Source organism: Orycteropus afer, unplaced genomic scaffold, assembly GCF_000298275.1.
Source record: "Orycteropus afer afer isolate SDZICR_OR568_19922 unplaced genomic scaffold, OryAfe1.0 scaffold00045, whole genome shotgun sequence".
NCBI classification, from domain to species: Eukaryota; Metazoa; Chordata; class Mammalia; order Tubulidentata; family Orycteropodidae; genus Orycteropus; species Orycteropus afer.
The window spans coordinates 15,526,794-15,547,273 of NW_006921632.1; the positions used below are offsets into that span (position 1 = coordinate 15,526,794).

Sequence of the window (20,480 nt, forward strand, 5' to 3'; positions counted from 1 at the left end):
GGAAGAAACTTGTATGTCAAACATAAAGTTAGGAAAGACCTGGAACAAATAAAGCTTGGCTTAATATAGCCGTATGGCCAAAAAAGTTCATATAATTACTACACAGTAAAATGTCAGTAAAGAATGCAGTGGTACAATCTAATGGAGTTTTAAGCATGCAGAGAAAGAGAAATAAGAGGGAAAAAATGAAAGCATCACCTTTATCATTGAATATGATGATTTAAAGCTAGAAAAATTCTGATACATTTTGGGTCCTTATTCAGAAGGCCATAATGAGACTATATGCTCATTTATGCTATATAAATAAGCATATACTAGGAAATATAATTGGTAATAAGGACTTCAATGAAAGATACAAATAACTGAGTGCAAGTAGAACAGGATAAGAACAATAAGAACTACATAAGAGGGTTGTCAGGACCTATAAGGAAAGGGATCCAATTAGGACCAGCATGATATCCTCCATCTAACTGACTTTTAGTAATAAGAAGGAGCAGGCACAGATATCAGAGCTCATATTGCATATAACTACCTAGAGTACCTAGTGCAAAGCTGTTAAAATGGGCTATGGGTAAAATCATCTTTAAAACACTTATTTTTTCTTGTCATAATGTTATAAGTTACAGAATCCTTTCAAAGACAAATATTGTATTAGTTCATTATTGTAAAATGTCAAGGAAAGATTTATATATGGAAGGAAACTCTGTTAGTTACCAGGCATGGGAGGGGAGAGAAGAGAATACTGAAAAAATAATTTTTTAAAAAAAGAATCTTTTCAAGTAAAGGATTTTACCCCTTTTTATAGTATTGGAAACTGAGGTCCTTGAAGTTCAGTGAAGGAATTATAGCCAAGTGAGGAAAAACTAGGATACATAATTGTGTGAAAAAGTTGTGTACAGGTACCAAATGTACACATAATTCATGACTATGACCATCTAAAATCTGAGGCACAGATAAACAAAATAATGCAAGCAGCAGTTTATAAAACTCTGCTTTAATTTGAATAATCTGCACTATGGTATAATCTGAGCTCTGGTAGCGTAGTGTCTAAGGCACTTGACTGCTAACCAGAAGGCTGGCAGTTCACGCCCACCAGCCACTCCTCAGAAAGAAGGTTGGGCAATCAATCTTCCCAAACTGTGTTTAGAATAATTGAGTCATTGAGATTCATTCATTCATCCAGTCATGACAAACTGAACACCTATCACACTAGATTGTGGAATACTTACCAAAAGGTTTTAGGTACTAGGGACTGAGTGACAATCAAAACAAGGGTCTTACTCGCATGGAACATTCTCACTTGAGAGTGTGACTGCAACAATGCTGTATGTTTAGTGAACCAAATTTCCTTTTCCTCTGTCACATGGCTGTATTATGTTTTCTCTTTTTTGTTGTTGTTGTTATTAGGTGTCATGGAGCCAGCTTTGACTCATAGAGACCTTATGTACAACTGAAGGAAACACTGTTTGGTCCTGCACAATAATCAATTATTGAAATTTTTGAGCCATTGTTGAAACTACTGTGTCAATCCATTTTGTTGAGGGTCTCCTCCTTTTTGGCTGACCCTCTAGTTTACCAGGGAGCTCTGGTAGCATAGTGGCTAAGGTACTTGACTGCTAACCAGAAGGCTGGTGGTTCAAACCCACCAGCCACTCCTCGGAAGGAAGATGGGGCAATCTACTTCCATAGTGATACTGCCTCAGAAACCAAAGGAGGGGTCGCTATGAGTCGGGTCCGACTCGACAGCACATAACAACAACAACAACAACTAGTTTACCAAGGATTATATCCCTCTCCAGGGACTGGGCCTTCCTGATAACGTGTCCAAAATACTTTGAGTCAGGTTCTGCTTTGGGTGATCCAGACTAAGACAAATACCTTTTACAAAATAAGAAAATAAAGCACTTCCTAAATACTAATTTATGTTAATGATAATAACAATGTTTGAAAACATCTGAGGAGAATATTAGGGCTGGTAATCTTTCATGATAACTATGAAATCAATCATTTATGTTAATCTCTGCTTTACCTGCTAAGAGATTTTTCATTCATTTTATTTTTGATGGAATATTTTGCTTGTTTTCATCAATTAATTAGGTCAATGTTTCTTAACTGCTAGTTAGGCAAACTAAATTTTTTGTGGTTTCCTGGGCAGGAGCCCAAAGTTCTAAAATGCCTTTGATAAGGACCTCTTGCATTTCTCTAGTTTACATACATTACAGGAAAGCTCAATGGGTATTAAGATTAGAAATGTGGAACCTTTAACTAGGCAAGAGGGAAAAATGAGTAAAGCTTAAATATTCTACTGAGACACACTTTAAAGCCACAGAGGAAGAAGATTATTTTTAAACTCAATTGACTACAATTCTCACTTGAAATGTCCAGAAATTAACTTTGAGATAGGGTAAATCACACAGAACTTGGTGCTGCCCAGCTTTTTTTTTTTTTCCTTTATGTATTTCTTATATTCTCTCTGCTTCTTTATAACTTAGACCCATAGTACATTTTCATGGGAAGCATGGCCGAGTATTAGTTTTCTCCATCATCCATCTCGCTAAAACACTGGCTTCTCACGTCATATTTTAAAATAGAAACAATTAACTCATTATAGTCAAACTTTTCCTGCGATTTGTTAGCAGGAGCATTTTCTTATGGGAGAATAAAATATAATAAATTTCCCTTTTAAGATTTTAAGCTTTTATCTCTGTCATTTAAGCCTATGTGTGGAAGAGTTACAAGGATTTTAAGAAAGATGAATGGAAACAATAATTTTGCAATTTACATTTAGCATTTTTAATGAACTTAGGTAACATCTAAGTTCAAATCCAGTTGTGACAATTATTATTCAAACATTTCTAACCTCAAGTTCCTTTAAAATAGGGACAACAATAGCGCCTGTCCCCTAGGCTTGTAGATTAAATAAATTAGCTTTATAAAATGTTTAGCGCAGTAAGGGTTTAAGAAATGTTGTTATCATTACTATCATCACAGTCATTTTTATCACTGCCATTATCATCATGATCAATATCATCACTGTTTTCAAAAGCCCAATGATACAGAATAGGCAAGATCATTAAAAACATGTCTTCCACACAACAGTCCTATGACACAGTGGTTAATATCTCGATTTTAAAGATGAAGATCAAAGGCTCAGAAAGTTAAAAAACCAAAAAATACCCTCACAATTCAAATTGAAGGAGCTGAAATATAAACCCATGTCTGCTTAGCTACAAAGCTCATAACTTTTTACTTAATGTGGAGTCACAAAAAGTCAGCAATCTGTGAGACTAAAGTTCTCTATAAGCAGGCAGTTTTTTCTTGAAATTAACATTTGTGAAAATTGTATTTGTTACATATTATCATTTTGTGGACTATTTAATTGAGAATCCTTAATTGAGGCTTATTTCACAATTAGAAAAGCTTATATTCTGAATGTTGTCTGAATCCATTAGTATCAGTGTATTGTTTCCTTCTCACATTTCATTTGTATTCTACTTGCTCGAAATTATAAAATAGTCAATGTATAATTCTTGGCATGGCAAAAGGGCTCTCTGACCTTTGTTGTGAATAAAGTAAAATACATACTTCGTATATGTGACAGCTTTGCTTTTTAACACTTTCAAGAGGTCTTTTGCAGCAGATTTGCCCAATCCAATGTCATTTGATTTCTTGACTCCTACTTCCATGGGTGTTGATTGTAGATCTGAGTAAAATGAAATCCTTCACAACTTCAGTCATCCCACAATTTATCATAATGTTGCTTATTGCTCCAATTGTGAGGATTTTTGTTGTCTTTATGTTGAAGTGTAATCTATACAGAAGGCAGTAGTCTTTGATCTTCATCAGTAAGTGCTTCAATCTTCTTCACTTTTAAGCAAGGTTGTGTCATCTGCACAGTGCACAGTGCAAGTTGTTAATGAGTCTTCCTGCAATCCTCATGTCACATTCTTCTTCATATAATCTAGTTTTTTGGATTATGTGCTCAGGATACAGACTAAATAAGTATGGTGAAAAGATACAACCCGGACACACAACTTTCCTGATTTTAAACCATGCAGTAACCCCTTGTTCTGTTCAAATGACTGCTTCTTGGTCTGTAGGTCTGTGTAGGTTTCTCATGAGCACAATTAAGTGTTTGAGAATTCCAACTCTTTACAATGATACCTGTCATTGGTTAGGATCCACACAGTCGTATGTCTTTGCGTAGTCAGCGAGACACAGGTAAACATCTTTCTGGTACTCTTTGCTTTCACCCAAGATCCATCTGACATCAGCAATGACATCCCTCGCTCAGCCTTCTTCAGAATCTGGCTTGAATTTCTGGCAGTTCCCTATTAATATACTGTTGCAACAGATTTTGAATTATCTTTAGCAAAATTTTACTTGCATGTTATTAAAGACCTTGACTATCTTTCTTGCTTCAATTTTTCAGTCCGTGCTTCTTTTGTCTAAGAAAATCCTCCTGTTTCTATCTGCTTTTTCTACTGTTCTATAAGAATGAACTCAAGGGAAATTTTATTTGGGACATTTTGATTGTTGGAAATTATGTGTTTTTACATACAATATTATGAGACATATATTTGGCATATTTATTATTGTTGCCTATGGAGGGATTTCTAGAAGCAGAATTACTGAGTCAAGTAGAATGATCATTTTATGGATGCTGTTATAAACTACCAAAATGCTTTTTAAAAAGCTTGAGTTTCCCCAACATTCTATAAGAATGCTTGCCTTAAAATACCTAGGCTAACCATGTGTGTTTTTAACTTAGTTTTCCTTTTGGTTAATTGTTTCTCAGCCCAAAGGAATTTTATATCTCTCCTAGCTAGGCCACTTGGAAACTTCTGTTTTACAGTTAACAATTAGTTTATAAATGCCCAATAAATTAAACACTGAGAATATAGTGTTAATTGCCACATAAATCAATAGGACACAAAACGTTGAAAGACACAACACATTTGAAAATTTGTTGTGATCTTTTATGAATAAAGCTATAAAGTTAGATAAACATTAAACCCACCTGGTAGCCTTCCACTACTTTTTCTACAACATGCTCCCAATGAACAGATATCTCAGAAGATGATAAAACTTTTACTCCTACTTCTGTAGGGGCTTCACTGGGAGCTGAAATTTGATGAAAACATTATAATCTTAGTAAAATACTCAAATAAATAAATTCAAATAGCACCATTTGCTGTATGAATGAATTAAAAATATTTTTTAAAAATATTTGCAAACTATAAAATAAAATAAGTCTAATAATTTTACTACCTATTCCTCCATTTCTACTAACATGACTTGATTTCGTGGTCATCAGTGATACATGTACACACACATTCAGATATATGAATGTTAATATATACACACACATAAATCTACTCACACCACACACTCACACTCCCTAGCCACCCACACATAAACACTTTGAATATGGAAATATGGAAAGTTTCATGAAACTCTTTGATATCTATGAGTAAGAACCATACTATTTTATTTCATTTATTCTAAATTATTTGCTTAAGAAAGCCTGTTAATGCAAATTAAAATTCAAGATAGTTAGCTTATCAATTCTGCATTATCAAAACTAGGAATTTTGATATTTATTGTAGAAAATTGCCTATAACAATTAATTTTTCTCTTTCTAGCTATTTACATGAAATAATAATATACAGCACTGTTATTAATAAAAATTTCCTATTTTTTCAAGCTCAGACCATTTTTTGTTTCTTAAAATTCTTTGAAATAAGTTGTGACATCACCTATGTGTGGACTTAGAAAGGCTTCTATACATCCACTCTTCCAAATGGGTACCAAGTCAAATATGTAACAAAAAAGCCTCTATTCATAGGGAAAAAAATTACATCCGTTATGAAACTTACACAAAGAATCTAAGGAAACTTCTAAGCAGAAGTGATTGATTTTTTTGTCTTTCATTAACATGCTATAATCCCATTTTTATGTTTAAAATGTCCTACACGTGGACACTGTTGCCTTTCCAAATCACAGTAAGTGTGTGGCAATATGATTGATTTCTTAGCAGTAAAAGGAATGAATAACATTCCTACAAATTTTGACACAGGCAGGTTTTAGGAAACTTATGAGGCATTTAGGAAAGAAATATAATCAAATACAAACAGCCATGACTAAATAGATGACAAGCATGGATTTTTGCTTGAATGCTTAGTTTAGTATCAAATAAAACAGTAAGAAACATAATAGATACTGGGTGAGAAAATAACTTGTAAAATATTTTTTGTATTCATTTTCTCTGTACAATGTACTCAGTATTGTTCAAATTATTAAATTTGAGTCAAGTTATCATTTTATGTTGAATGAGCTAATAAGCATAGAGTATGCAGCATTTATTATTTTGATTATAAACTTGAATAATTTCCTTCTACTTTTTATTCTTTATATTTATATATATATCAGACTCTGAAACATTTTTGTATATACCACATAGCTTTGTTGTAAAACTCAGGTTTGCTGATCTGTAGGAGTTTCTAAAATTTCTTTGGGACAAAGTCTGTCTGTCATGTATTAAAGTCTCTCTTCATCTGGGGATATTGATGTTGCATCAGCGAAAGAATATTAGTGCATTCAATACACAGTTAAACAGCTCTGCTGTATGGAAATCAGAAGAGGGGCCACTGGTGGAGGAATAATTGAGGGCATTGAGGAATTCTGAATCCTAGAATTCCTTAGCCAACACAAAAACCATCTCTGCACCATTCTTGGTGCCTTATAAAAAGAGAAACATAAAAGAGGATTTTAGAGCTAGAGAACATAGTTCAATCCATTGTCATACTGATAAAGCAACTGAGTCCAAAAAAGACTAAGAGACTATCTTAAGAGCACACATACAGTAATGTGCTATCAGAGGTGGAACTATATATTCCTTCTGTATGCTTAACTATATATTCCTTCTGTATGTTTAATATTGAATGAGTAAATCAACAACAAAGAAAATAATATTATAATTGAAAAGTTCAAATAATAAAAAAAGACCAAGCTTACTGATCTGTTAGATACTGGTGGAACTCCCTGAGCCTATGGCTCTTAGATACCCTTCAAGCCTGTGGCTCAACTTTCAGCTAAGTAATAAAACCCACTGCAATCCATTTAATTCTGACTCATAGTGAATTGATAGAACAGAGTAGAACTCCATAGGGTTTCTAAGGCTGTAACTCTTAACAGAAACAAATTGCCTCTTCTTTCTCCTGTGTGGCTGCTGGTGGGTTCAAATTGCTGACCTTTTGGTTAGCAGCTGACTGCTTTAACCACTATGCAACCAGAGCTCCCACAGTCAAACAATGGACAGGTTTGTAAGGTGAGCAATACCACCAGGGAGGTATGCACTTCTTAGAACAATCAGCCATACGCACTATCACACAATCAGCCATATGAGATCAAAGGACAGCATTTGCCCAGGAATCAAGTGAAGAAATCAGAAGGGGGATAGGTAAGAAGGACAAGTGGAAACAGTAAACACAGGGAGAAAGAGAGAAGAATCTTGTTACATTGTGAACTTTGCAGTGAATATCACAGAACAAATATGTATGAATTTTTTAATGGAAAAACAATTTGCTCTGTAAACCTTCCCTCAAATCACAACCAAAAGTTATTAAAAATTGAAATGGTTCAAATTTAAGGATGCATGTCAAGCTTTGTAGATGTGAAATATGGAAATATGGAAAGTTTCATGAAATTCTTTGATATCTATGAGTAAGAACCATACTATTTTTATTTCATTTCTTCTAAATTATTTGCTTAAGAAAGCCTGTTAATGTAAATTAAAATTCAAGATAGTTAGCTTATCAATTCTGCATATCAAAACTAGGAATTTTGGTATTTATTATAGAAAATTGCTTATGACAATTTTGTAGATCTGTAAATATCAGAGTTAAGTGTTCAATCAAATTCAGTTTTCTGTGAAATGAAGATGCCCTAGTCAGTCCTTCTGTTTTTAGCACTTACCCATACAAAAGAGCACATAACCATAATAAAGTAAGATGGCTGCCATGCCCTCAGAAGAAGACATAGTCATGAGTCAAGATATATTTTGATTTACTAGCCTTCATGGCTTGAGAAGAGAACATCTTGGATTTAAGTCTCATTCCACCCCTTTATGACTTTTTAAAGCCTCAGCTACCTTATATGTAAGAACAATAATGCCTTCATCTTAAGGATAATGTGTATAAAGTACTTAGTATAGCTGGCGTATAAAGAACAAGCCATAATAGCAGCAATGATTCCATAGTTCACTCTGTAAGGCTGCTTTCTCCGATGCTCCATAACCAATGGCCACAAGAGTATCTTCCTGTGCTCCATTTAAGACCTCTAATGGTACAGTGTGACATAGGTTTCAGATTAAAAAGAGAAAACGAGCTAACCTTTGCCAATAACGCATGTAGGATTAAAATAATAAAACTTTGAGAAATGGACACACTTAAAGCACTCTGCATTAACAAAATTCATCCTAATAACTCATTGGACAGCATGTTAAGAAGCAAACTTAATTTTACATTGCTTTCTATTACTTTCCTAATTAATACTTTTATCATTAAGAAAACCTGTGTAGCTTTGTAGACAGGTAAATTTGAAATAATTTTCTTGAACAAGAATGTCAATGCCAAGGGTGAATGTGTTAGGTAGGCAGCCAGAGAAATCTCTATTTGCTTTTCTAGCCATTAGTTATTTACACAGAGCACGTGAATAAAGAGATATAAGAAGGTCTGATCTTTTCTACCAGAAAAAAATATAATAAAAGGCATATCAGCTTAAATAGAAAATTATATAAATAATTGTAATTATGTTTAATATAAAATCATGTTATTTAGCATAGATGCACAAAGTCCTCTATTGGCATGATCCGTTCAATTAAAATTTCTAGAAAAAACTAAGAAAGCTAGTATCAGTATTTTTTTCCCCAAAATGGCTTTTTGTCCCATTCCAAGAATAGACTTCAACTGACTTTCTAATTTCTTTTTTACATAATCATATGTGTTATTGTTTCTGTGAGGTGCCATTGAGTTGTCTCCCACTCATAGCAACTCTATGGACACCAGAAGGAAACACTGACTGGTCGTGCACTATTCTCACAATCCTTGCTATGCCTGAGCCCATCTAGAGTCCCTTTTATTAAAATCCCAGTGCTTTATTGTAATAACAAGAAAAATATTTGCTTCAATACTACAATTATACAAACATTATGTTTAAAAGAGCAAAAAAAAAAAAATGTATGTGTTAAAGAATATGTAGTAAACTGGATGAATACACAGACATACTGAGGTCCCATACAGACAATTTCTGGCTGCAAAATTACAAACAGGAGGCCAGAAGCTGAGGTCTAATATGAGTGTTTTCATGGGGATTTCATAACTACCACAGGTCTAAAATTTGAAGATTGTAGTGACTTAGGTGGAGAAAAAGATTGAAAAGTTCTAATTTTATTCAAGGAGCTCTGGTAGCATAGTGCCTAAGGCACTTGACTGCTAACCAGAAGGCTGGTGGTTCAAACCCATCAGCCACTCCTCGGAAGGAAGGTTGGGCAACCAACTTCTGTAGTAATACCGTCTCAGAAACCCAAAGAGGGGTCATTATGAGTTGGGTCCGACTCAATGGCACACAACAGCAACAACAATTTTATTCAAAACAATCTCCTTTAGTAAATGTATCCAAAACCAAACCAAAGTCATTGCCATAGAGTTGCATCCAACTTGTAGTGACCCCTCCTTGGGTTTCCGAGGCATTATCACTATGGAAGTAGATTGCCCCATCTTCCTTCTGAGGAGTGGCTGGTGGGTTTGAACCGCCAGCTTTCTGGTTAGCAGTCAAATGCCTTAGGCATACGCCACCAAAGCTCCTTAGTAAATGTGTAGTACTATAGAAATTTTATACCAAGTAAAAACTGAAAGAAGGCAAACTAAAAGCCTATCAGATGTTAGGTTTTCCCCCATAATCATGTTAGAAAGATTTTCTTCTACTTACCGTCTTGTGCTGAATTAATAACTGCTGTGAGGCTATAGGGTCCATCACCTTTGTTGTTGAAGGCCTTAACTTTCACTTGAAATGCAGTGGACGGGCGCATAGTCTCATCTTTATGGACATATCGACCAGTATCTGGATTAGTAACTGTAACTTTTTTCCATTCTTCCCCATCAAATGGCTTAAATGCCACTATGTAACCAAAATTGTTGCCATAATGATATTCTCTTGACAAAGGCTAAATTGAAATGAAAGTATTGAATATGTTTAAGATGCATCGTTAACAGAAGGAAAAGAAAAAAAATAACCTATCAAATAATAAAGGAAAGCATGCTCTTTGTAAAAATATTCATTACTTATTTTATAAGTTAGTGCTGACTGAAATCTCAAAGAAAAACCCTGTTTCAAATATGTGATCACTCATTTACCAACTAGCTTTCTTGCTATTCCTTGAACATCTCAGGGGTACTCTCCAGTACCGGAGAGTACTTTTACTTTTAGTTCTTTCTGCCTGAGGTTGTTCTCCCAGCTGTAATAAGAAGCTCTCTCCCACTTTCTTCAGATAAAGTCATCTGTTTTCCGTGGCCACAGAATCTGCCATTTCAAGACTTCTTTCCCAGCTCTCCATATCCCACCTGGATAGATGCCATATATCTAAGTCAGACAAGTTTGTGTTCTTCCATTCTCTCCCACATCAGAAATCCAGCTTAGTAATATTCTTTTATGACACTATAATCTCTGATATAGAACTCTCCTACATGTCATGAAAATTTAATAAAATATACTGGACACTTCAGTAACTAGCCCCTTAGGTGACTTCTAAAACTAACTTATCCTGGTGGATTACATCCACAGAAGAAGTGATCAAAGTCAGAGTTGAGTGAGGAAGCAGTCTTCCATTTAAAAATGGGTTTCAATACAAAAATGTGTAAATTCAATCATTGGAATTCAGAATGTCCAGAGAAAATATTGCAAACTCTAGTTGGCCACAATGAGTTTACCAAGCCACAATGGGTTCAAAATGTCTCTGGAATCAGGTAGCTGAATGCTTAATTTTCTAGGCCAACTGGTCTCTTGCCATCAAGGATCCACTTTTTGCATAGGCATTGCACACTAACCTATAATAAGCTAGATAAAAAAACTTACATGAATTTATGAAGAAAATATTATTTATTCTTGCTTATGAATTGGATGGACATTCTCCTTTATTTCAATGTATTTCACAAAACAACACATATTTAAGATTAAGTATAAGTAAAGGAGCCTATAATACACACAATTTGCTACTACTTACCGCCCACGTTATGGTCAGTTCTCTATTGCTTCCACCTCCTCCTCCTACATCTGAAGGAGCCACATTAGGCGCTGAAACAGACAAAAGAACAACAGAAATACAAGCTATGAAATTTTTTTCTGTGCTAAGATTTCCAATTTAATACAGAAATCAGGATTTTTTTTTTTTTTTTTTTTTTTACATTAACTCTGAAAGACAAGCTGCACACTGGTTCATTCCATTAAAATCACAATGGCTCACAGTGGCTGTCATAATCTTTTTAATTGCCAACATGAAAACTGATCTCACACCACAAGACATGTGCCACTTTCCTGAAGCAAAGGGTAGCAAGGCAGATTTGCAATCTCTTCCAATCATGTTATCTTGATGTCCTTTAATATGATTTTGAAATATTAACTATAATCTGTTACAAAAAAGACTGCTGCATAAGACTCTTAAATTTGTTTATTCCATAAAAGTCAAACCATTTTGGAAAGCTCATTTTGAATAAAGACCTGCTCAGAGAGGCAGTGAGAAATTAAAAAAGCAAACAAACCAACGCTATACTTTGTTGTTAAAATACTTTACACCTCTTACTTTTGAACTCTATTATCTTCTGACAACTTACTGCTGTGTTTACAAATTAACATTAATTTACAATGTTGATTTACAAATCAATGTTAAGAAATACTGTGTTTACAGTAACACTGGATAATGTTTCTACAAATATCTGGGCTGGGGGAACACAACTGCTATTTTCCCTTATGCTCCTAATTCCAATATCTAAATCTCTTCAGGAACCTTGCAACATCAGTGACCAGCACTCCTCCATGCCTGTCCTCTTAAATCACCCTTCAGTTTCAGTCTCTGTACTGGAGAAATGGTTCTCCCTTAAGTCTCTCCTACTCTAAAAAGACATCCTGTAATATATCTTTTCTCTTAGTCTTCAACCCACCAAACCCTTGCCTGTCACAGAACTGCAGAGGAATGATATATGATGATATTTTGTCCCTCATAATTACTTTTAATGCTTCATAATATGTTTTCCACCATCTTCATATTATTGAAATGACTCTCAAAAATCGCAAAATTGTTTCTAGCTATTAAGTGCAATGGCCTTTTCTTTGTCTTCCTCCAAGTTATTCTTTATCCTTGAAACTCCTAGAGGGCAAGCACTGTTTCTTGCTGGATTTGAACCCTTATCACCTAACTGGAGTTGCAAAAATTAATAAAGCATAATTTGTCTGTATACTCAAGGCACATGGAGACTAGTTATGCAGATGAAGTCCATGTTTCAGGACATTTTCCCTCAGGATGACTCAGCTCAGTTTTAAATACCATTTCTAAATCTGTTTAAATTTCAAAGAAGAGATCAAATGTCAATTCTTCATGAGTCTCAGATCCCAATAGGAGAAAGCTACGCTTTCTACAGAATGCTCAGAGGACAGAGTCCATTTACTGATTTGCAAATTGTAACAAATAATCTTGATTCAAAGATACGTACCTCAAAACTTCTAATACTAGCCATGTAAACTATTTGGTGTAGTATACACATAAATTGCACAGAAAAAAACAAAAATACATGGTCTCCCTTACATCTATAAAACTGTGTTATGGTTTTTTTTTCCAGTGAGGAAGTTAATATGAAGTTTGAGAAATTTTATTTTACTACTCAGCTGTCACCACATGGGTGTTAGCAAATGAAATCAGGTGCATAGGGATGTTAAAAGATAATTTCGTTGAAATACTTTAGATAAAATACATACTAAAGGCCAGGATATTGAAATAACTCCTGGAAACTCTTTTAGCTTCATAATTCATATTCTGAAGTTAAAACCCTATATGCTATAGAGAAACAAAAAGCATTTTGTCATATGAATCAATGAGTATAAATCAAATTCTGTATGTTTAACTCTAAATATAGGTATAGTTGTCACAGGAAAATAATTTCAAAAATAACTCAAATAATTTATTACACTATAATTTGCTGGATCAAATATTGCCTTTATCAGGGTAAGTATTATTTGTCCAAGCATTTTGCTGTAATGCTTTTAATCATAACCAATACCTTTTTATAATTATTATTTTTAAGAATAGAGCTAAACATGGAGTATGTTTACATTAGATGGAATTTTTTTCTACTTTATAATGATTATTATGAGCTCTTTTTAATGAGTTTCTAATAAGAATTCAAGATGTATTTGCTCTTCAAAGTTCATCCCATGAACTTATGATGCTAAAATCAAGATGTAAACACAAGTACAAAAACAGAACAGTATTTCTTAATAGTATGTTTTTATGTCCTAATTGGAATAATAATTGACTCAATTTTTGCTGTTCTGCTCTGATGATGCAGTTTATTGTCAACAGCTAAGGGAGCATATTTTATAGGGGTAAGTGACATATAAACTACATATATTACACGAAGCTGAGAAGGGAGCAGCCAGGTGCCTTATATGCAGCCTCCAGAAACAGGAGGACATGGCTAGATAGAGACCCACTTAAGGGAAGGACAGGAAGCTTATTTAACTTTAAGCTCCAGGAAATTTAATAGAGGACAACCTAGACACTCTTTAAATGATAAATCATTACATAGAATTTAAACTAATATTTAGGGAAAATATTGAACTATTGACTTAAACATAATGTATAATACTTAAAATTTTACTGTGAAAGGTTAAAAAGAGTGAGCTTTTATTAGCTTGTCCTTTTGCCATGATTTCAGTGTAATAATGATTTTCTTATGACATTTATAAGAGGGCTTCAATGCTCTAAAGAAAAAAAGAAAATCAAACTATTTTCATGACCATTCTTTCCTATGGAAAGAAACCAATGCTAATTTTCCTTTCCTATATGAATGCTTAAATCGCTTACACAGAAGTGTCATCATGGGCTTTGATGTTTAGTTTGACAGTGTAACTACCGGTTTGTGACAAATCCTAAATTATGAAAATTATGGAGTATATAAAGATATGTCCCTGATTCAATATGTGCTGACTAGTTTTCGATAATTATCAGTTTAACTTGTATAGTCATTTTTAAAGACAAAAAGTTAACCATGATTGTAACTATTCTCTCTAATATACATCAAAATTTCATTGTGATTTAAAACAAAATTTTTAGTAATTGATTCAAAAGTTATATAAGTAATATTCAAAGTCTGTTGTTGTTGTTGTTGTTATGTGCCGTCGAGTCGGCCCCGACTCATAGCGACCCCTCCTTGGGTTTCTGAGGCAGTATCACTACGGAAGTAGGATTGCCCAACCTTCCTTCCGAGGAGTGGCTGGTGGGTTTGAACCGCCAGCCGTCTGGTTAGCAGGCAAGTGTCTTAGCCACTATGCTACCAGAGTCTAGAAAACCAAAACTAGTGAATCCTAGCACCTGTTTTCATTCTGTCCTTAAATTGTAACTTTTCTCTCTAATGTACATCAAAATTTCATTGTGATTTAAAACAAAATTTTTAGTAATTGATTCAAAAGTTATGTAAGTAATATTCAAAATCTAGAACACCAAAAGTAGTGAACTCTAGCACCTGTTTTTATCCTATCATTAAATACACACCTTTAAGCACTTATTGTTGCAAATAGCATGGCCCCGTAAATAATGAGCACACAGATAAGACACGGAAGTGACAAATTACATTAAAAAAATTCTGATACAGCATTCCCAAACATACACTGTACAAGTCTTGTGGCATTTCCAGAAGTAAATTTTGGCTTCATTCACCCTCATTCAAGTATCTGGAAATGTTACTTTTGATAATATTTGTAGAGTAAGTAAAGTGATAAACTATGGTCAAGAAATCATGAACTGAGTTTGGTAGTACCCTGGTAAGTGGAAAATAAACAATTGAAACTGTGTATCTGTTTCTATTAATTTGGTTGATAATTATATCTCAATTGTGTTTCAGTCATCAATTGGAACTTTGAACCTACTGAAGCCTGTCCATGAATCATGTGCTATCAACTGGAAACATAAATAAAGTGAATCCTGCACTAGCAGCAATGGCACCATGTAGCTATCAATAGGAATCTAGTTTCAATCTGCACTCACATAGTCATCACAATCATCTTCCAACATTGGCTTTTAATTAGAGAACTAAACAAAGCAAAACTGATACATTGTTACTCCTGGCTCAACAGTTGAATGAAAAAACTTACCAGATCATCTTAAGGCAACCATTAACCTATGTTAAGTCTGCTTATTTCATAGTCTAATTATGTCCTATTAGTGCCAATGTCCTCAATCAATGATCATGAGTCACCTTAGTCATATGCTTGTGAGCTATAAAAAGACCCTTGCTTCTTGTATACATCACATTTGAATTTTATTATCTCTTTACTACAACCAGCCAGTTATCAATTACATCTTGCACATGCTTTCAGTTTATAAATCTAAGTCTTAGAAGCCTTTAGAATCATGTCAGGAATTAAACACAAGTCCTATACTGCCAACTTTAAACTCAAAGTCATTTCAGGGGCAGAAGAAACAAGCAACAGAACTCTGTGCATTCACACTCTTTGGTTTCAACATGGTATTCCATTTCCATCACAAGCCCATCAGTTCACCATTGGTTGTACTTAGGAAAATATCTACCTTAAGTAAAGTGTCTACAAAATCAGTTTTATCCCCTACCCCTACTGCCATCAAGTCAACTCTAACTCAGAGCAGCCCCCACAGGGTTTCCAAGGCTGTAAATCTTTGTTGAAGCAGACTGCCTTGTCTTTCTCCTGCAGAGTGGCTGTTAGAACCTTTTGGTTAGCAGCCCAATACCATAACCACAGTGCCATCAGAGCTCCTTAGTTTTATCTCAGTATTTTAAATCCATTGGACAGAAAGAGAAATTGAAATTGAAGTCAGCAGCATGTAAAAAAAAAAAAGAAAATAACACACAAGGGTTGTGCAGGTTGAAAAAAGTATCATGTGCACATTGTTTGCATAAAAATACAGTAAATATGTAATTCTAAAGAGCTGATAATAAACTATAATATTTTGAATGAGAGTGGAACTTTGTAACTCCTGATCTTTTGTCTGATGGTGGAGCAGATTGCTAAAGCTGCTGAAGAACTTACCATGTTATACATTCCTATAGGATGTAAACAAGACACTGAATCCAAGATAGTTTACAAAAAATATTAATGCCTTAGGGTCCCATTAGTTAGAAATTGCAATAACTGTTTATTATGCTAGGCTGTGTTATCTAATGGGAAATTCAAACATGTGGAAGCAGAGAAGGTTTGTTAATTGCTTAATGCGGTGATAATATAAAAACAAGTCAGCGGGGGAAAACAGTTTGCATGGGCAGAAAAGAATGCTGCAAAATGAAATAACCATAATACACAGTAAAATTTATATTGAAGGACTCAACCCAATTAGGCCTTACTTTTTTTAATTCAGTAAAAAGATGGACACTTCCTAATTTATCTCTCAGTAAAATAAAAAGCTAAAATACCTAATGTATATGTCTATTTTGTCAAACTCAAGCAAAACATTCTAAATCATATGATATAAATTCCATTGCCACTTTGATCACTCTTTTTTTGTATCTTTCTCTCTGAACTTCTAATTGCCAGAACCACCATCTTAACCTCCTTCTTCTTCCTATTTTCTTCTATAAATAATTTTTGAGCACCAACTTTGTTAAGCACAGTGAATAGGATCTGATCCTAGTATGAAAGAAGCTTCCTTTGGTAATAGAAATTAATTAAATGAAAATCAGTTTTTAGTCAATGTATTAAGTATACTAACTTTGTAAAAGTTTGCTCATTGATTGAATGAATAAAGACTCCAGGCTTGATAATAGATTTATCTAGGATTTAGAAATAATTTTTGTGTAGTTCACCTAAATGTATGCTCAGAACAGCACTTTGAAGTATATTGAAGTCGTGCTATCTTTATTTTAAAGGAAAAGAAAATGGGCACTATAGAAGTTAGTTAACTTGTTTATTTTACCCAGTTTGTGGGTAGAGAAACTGCAACATTTGCCCAGGCCTTCTGATGGTGTAATAACCCATACTCTTTGCATAGTTCAAAAAATATTTCTCTATTTTATTACTAATGGCAACAGTTAATGTAGCTTAGCAGAACAATGTTGTTGTTAGGTGCCAGAATATTTTCTTAGTGCCTATTCTTACCCTTCATCAAACACATAGAGAAAAAAAAAAATGAAGAACCAGAATAGCTTTATTAGACATGAAATTAAGGCTCTAAAGGTGATATGAAATTACTGGACCAATAAGCAGCATCACAGTGCATGGAGAAAAAAATTGAAGTTATCAAGCATTTCTTTTCATTTCGTTCCACAATCAATGCCCATAGAAGCAGCAGTTCAGGAGATGAAAAGCCATAATGCACTAGGTAAATCTGCTGCAATAGACCTCTTTAAGGTGTCAAAGAACAAAGATGCCATTTTAAAGATAAAGGTGTGCCTGAACCAGCCACGATATTTTCAATAGCCTCATATTCATGTGAAAGCTGGACAACGAATAAGGAAGACTGAAGAAAAATTGATGCCTTTGAATGGTGGTGTTGGTGAAGAATACCAAAAGTGCCATGGACTGCCAGAAGAATGAACAAATCTACCTAATTTGTGCAGTGCAGCTGGGATGCTCCTTAGAAGCGAGAATGGCCAGACTTGGTCTCACATATTTCAGTCATGTTATCAGAAGGGATCACTCCCTGGAGAAGGATATCATGCTTGGTAACACAGAAGGTCAGTGAAAAAAGAGAAGATCCTCAATTAGATAGGTTGACACAGTGGCTTCAACAGTGGGGTTAAGCATTCCAATGATTATGACAATAGTGCAGGACTGGGCAGTGTTTTGATCTGTTGTGTATAGGGTCACTAAGAGTGGGAGCTAATAAGAACAACAATTCTTACCCTTTATCAAACACATGGAAAAAAAACTAAATATATTACACTGAAACAGCAAAATAGCTTTATTAGCCATCCCATTTAGAGATGAAGTTAAGACTTTATGCATAAAATGAAATTGTTGCTTCTGGTTTTATTTTTCCTCATTTCTTTCTTAGTCTAGCTGGCAAATAAATCCTGAAAGTATTGTCAAAACAAACCTGAATGTACTGTTTTAGGATATCAACTGCACCCATTCCAAGCTATTAGCTACGGGGGTATGCCTTACATTGACATATTACTTCCAAAAATGCTTTTGTTATCTCCTTCTTACAGTCAAAATTAAATGGTTACAAACTCATCATCTAATTCTTCATTTAGGAGCATCTGTTTTATAATGCACTTGTCTAAATCCTAAGAATACACCCAAATGGCACTGAGATCTTAACATTAAGTAATTGGACAGATAAGGGCATGTGCTGCATTGGATAATGTCATGTCTTTCAATCAGCATAATGAGGCACAGAACCAACTATTCCATCAAACAGAATCAACCTTTATCCCACATAACACATGCTGGTGTCCCATCGAGGGTTGGTATTATGGTGCATGTCAAGACAAACATACCCCTTTTTTAGAAAGTATTTTTATTTTCCTGTAAGGATGAAAAATGTAAAGGACCAATTTTATACATATTCATTATTTAAAAAAAAAATAAGGGTGAAAAGTAAAAAAAGAAGTTTTTAATTTCATTAGATAAAATATATAAAATGATTAAAAATTACATGAAATTATATGATCTTTCCTCTATTATTCTTACACAAAATAAAAATTATTGCCAAAACTAGATGATCAATTAGAGGATAAAATATGTTATTATAAGCATATTAAACTTTAAACTGAGCAGTAATAGCATAATAAATAAATAATATCATGTAGCACCATGCACCATACATTGCTGTTCTCTTTATACATTTTTAATCATAAAAACAATCCATGAAATAAATAATTCCCATTTAAAACTCCAAAACCAAACTCCTTGCCATTGAGTCGGATCCAACTCATAGCAACCCCTCCTTGGGTTTCTGAGGCAGTATCACTGCAAAAGTAGATATAGCCCAATCTTCCTTCCGAGGAGTGGCTGGTGGGTTTGATTAACCAGCCTTCTGGTTAGCAGTCAAATGCCTTACACATGACACACCAGTGCTCCCCCATTTAGAGAAGAGAAAATTGAGACTCAAAGAGGTTAAGTAGTGTGCCCCAGAAAACAGACCTATTAAATAATGTTATCAAGATTCCTGGAGCTCCACTGCCTTCCTAGAAAATGGTTTAGGAGCAAAATCTTTAGAAGTAGAAAAGCCTGGATTTAATTCCACATCTACCACTCAATAGCTTTGTGTTATCTTAACTTCCTCATCTGTAAAATTTTCTCTTTCTCTCACTGCCATGGATTTGATTAGATCCCCTTGGGTTTCCAAGGTTGTAAATCTTTACGGAAGCAGACTGCCTCATCTTTGTTCCATGGAGTAGCTAGTGGGTTCAAACCACTGACTTTTTGGTTAGCAGCCAAATGCCTTAACCACTACATCACAGAGCTCTTTTCTGTAAAATTAGAAAGACTAAAATCAGTTTCATTGAATTGTAAGGATTAAGTGAGGAAATACACTGAAGAGTTTACCATTGTATCTGACAACACATATTGCACATACATATAGTGTACAGATGCTGGTAGTTATCAAAGTTGATTAATAAAAGATCCAAAGTATTTTCTGGTGGCAGAATAACATATATACTAGCATTGTACAAAATTGTTAAACACAATGAACATTAAAAACACCTACTGTTGTTGTTAGTTGTTGTCAAGTGGATTCAAAATATTCTTATTTTAGTTAGGTGCCATCCAGTTGGCTCTGACTCATAGTGACCCTATGTACAACAGAAGGAAACACTGCCCTGTCCTCTATCATCCCACAATCCAATGATGCTTGAGCCCATCGGTAGCCACTATATCAATCCATCTCATTGAGGGTCTCCCCCTTTTTTGCTAACTGTCTACTTTATCAATTATGATATACTTCTTCAAGGATGGTCCCTTTTGACACCACGACCAAAGGAGGTGAGACAAAGTCTGGCCATTCTCCCTTCTGAGGAGCATTCTGCCTGCACTTCTTCCAGGACAGATTTGATCATTCTTCTGGCAGGCCATGGCATTTTCAGTATTCTTCACCAACACTACAATTCAAAGATATCAACTCTTCTTTGGTCTTCCTTATTCATTGTCCAGTGTTCAAATGCACATGAGAAAATTGAAAATATCATGGCTTCAATTAGGCACACTTTAGTCATCAGTGTCATGTCTTTGCTTCT

General features: G+C 34.4%; 1 protein-coding gene across 1 annotated transcript in view; it reads right to left on the minus strand.

The window, feature by feature from the left end:
• Window positions 1–20,480, minus strand: part of CNTN1 (contactin 1) — a 190,662-nt gene that overhangs the window by 8,658 nt on the left and 161,524 nt on the right. Inside the window, exons 16-18 of the mRNA XM_007937988.2 lie at window positions 11,282–11,352; window positions 9,991–10,225; window positions 5,021–5,124 (exon numbers count right to left, since the gene is read on the minus strand). Coding sequence (XP_007936179.2) covers window positions 5,021–5,124; window positions 9,991–10,225; window positions 11,282–11,352 — 410 coding nt within the window. The remainder of the gene's footprint in view (window positions 1–5,020; window positions 5,125–9,990; window positions 10,226–11,281; window positions 11,353–20,480) is intronic.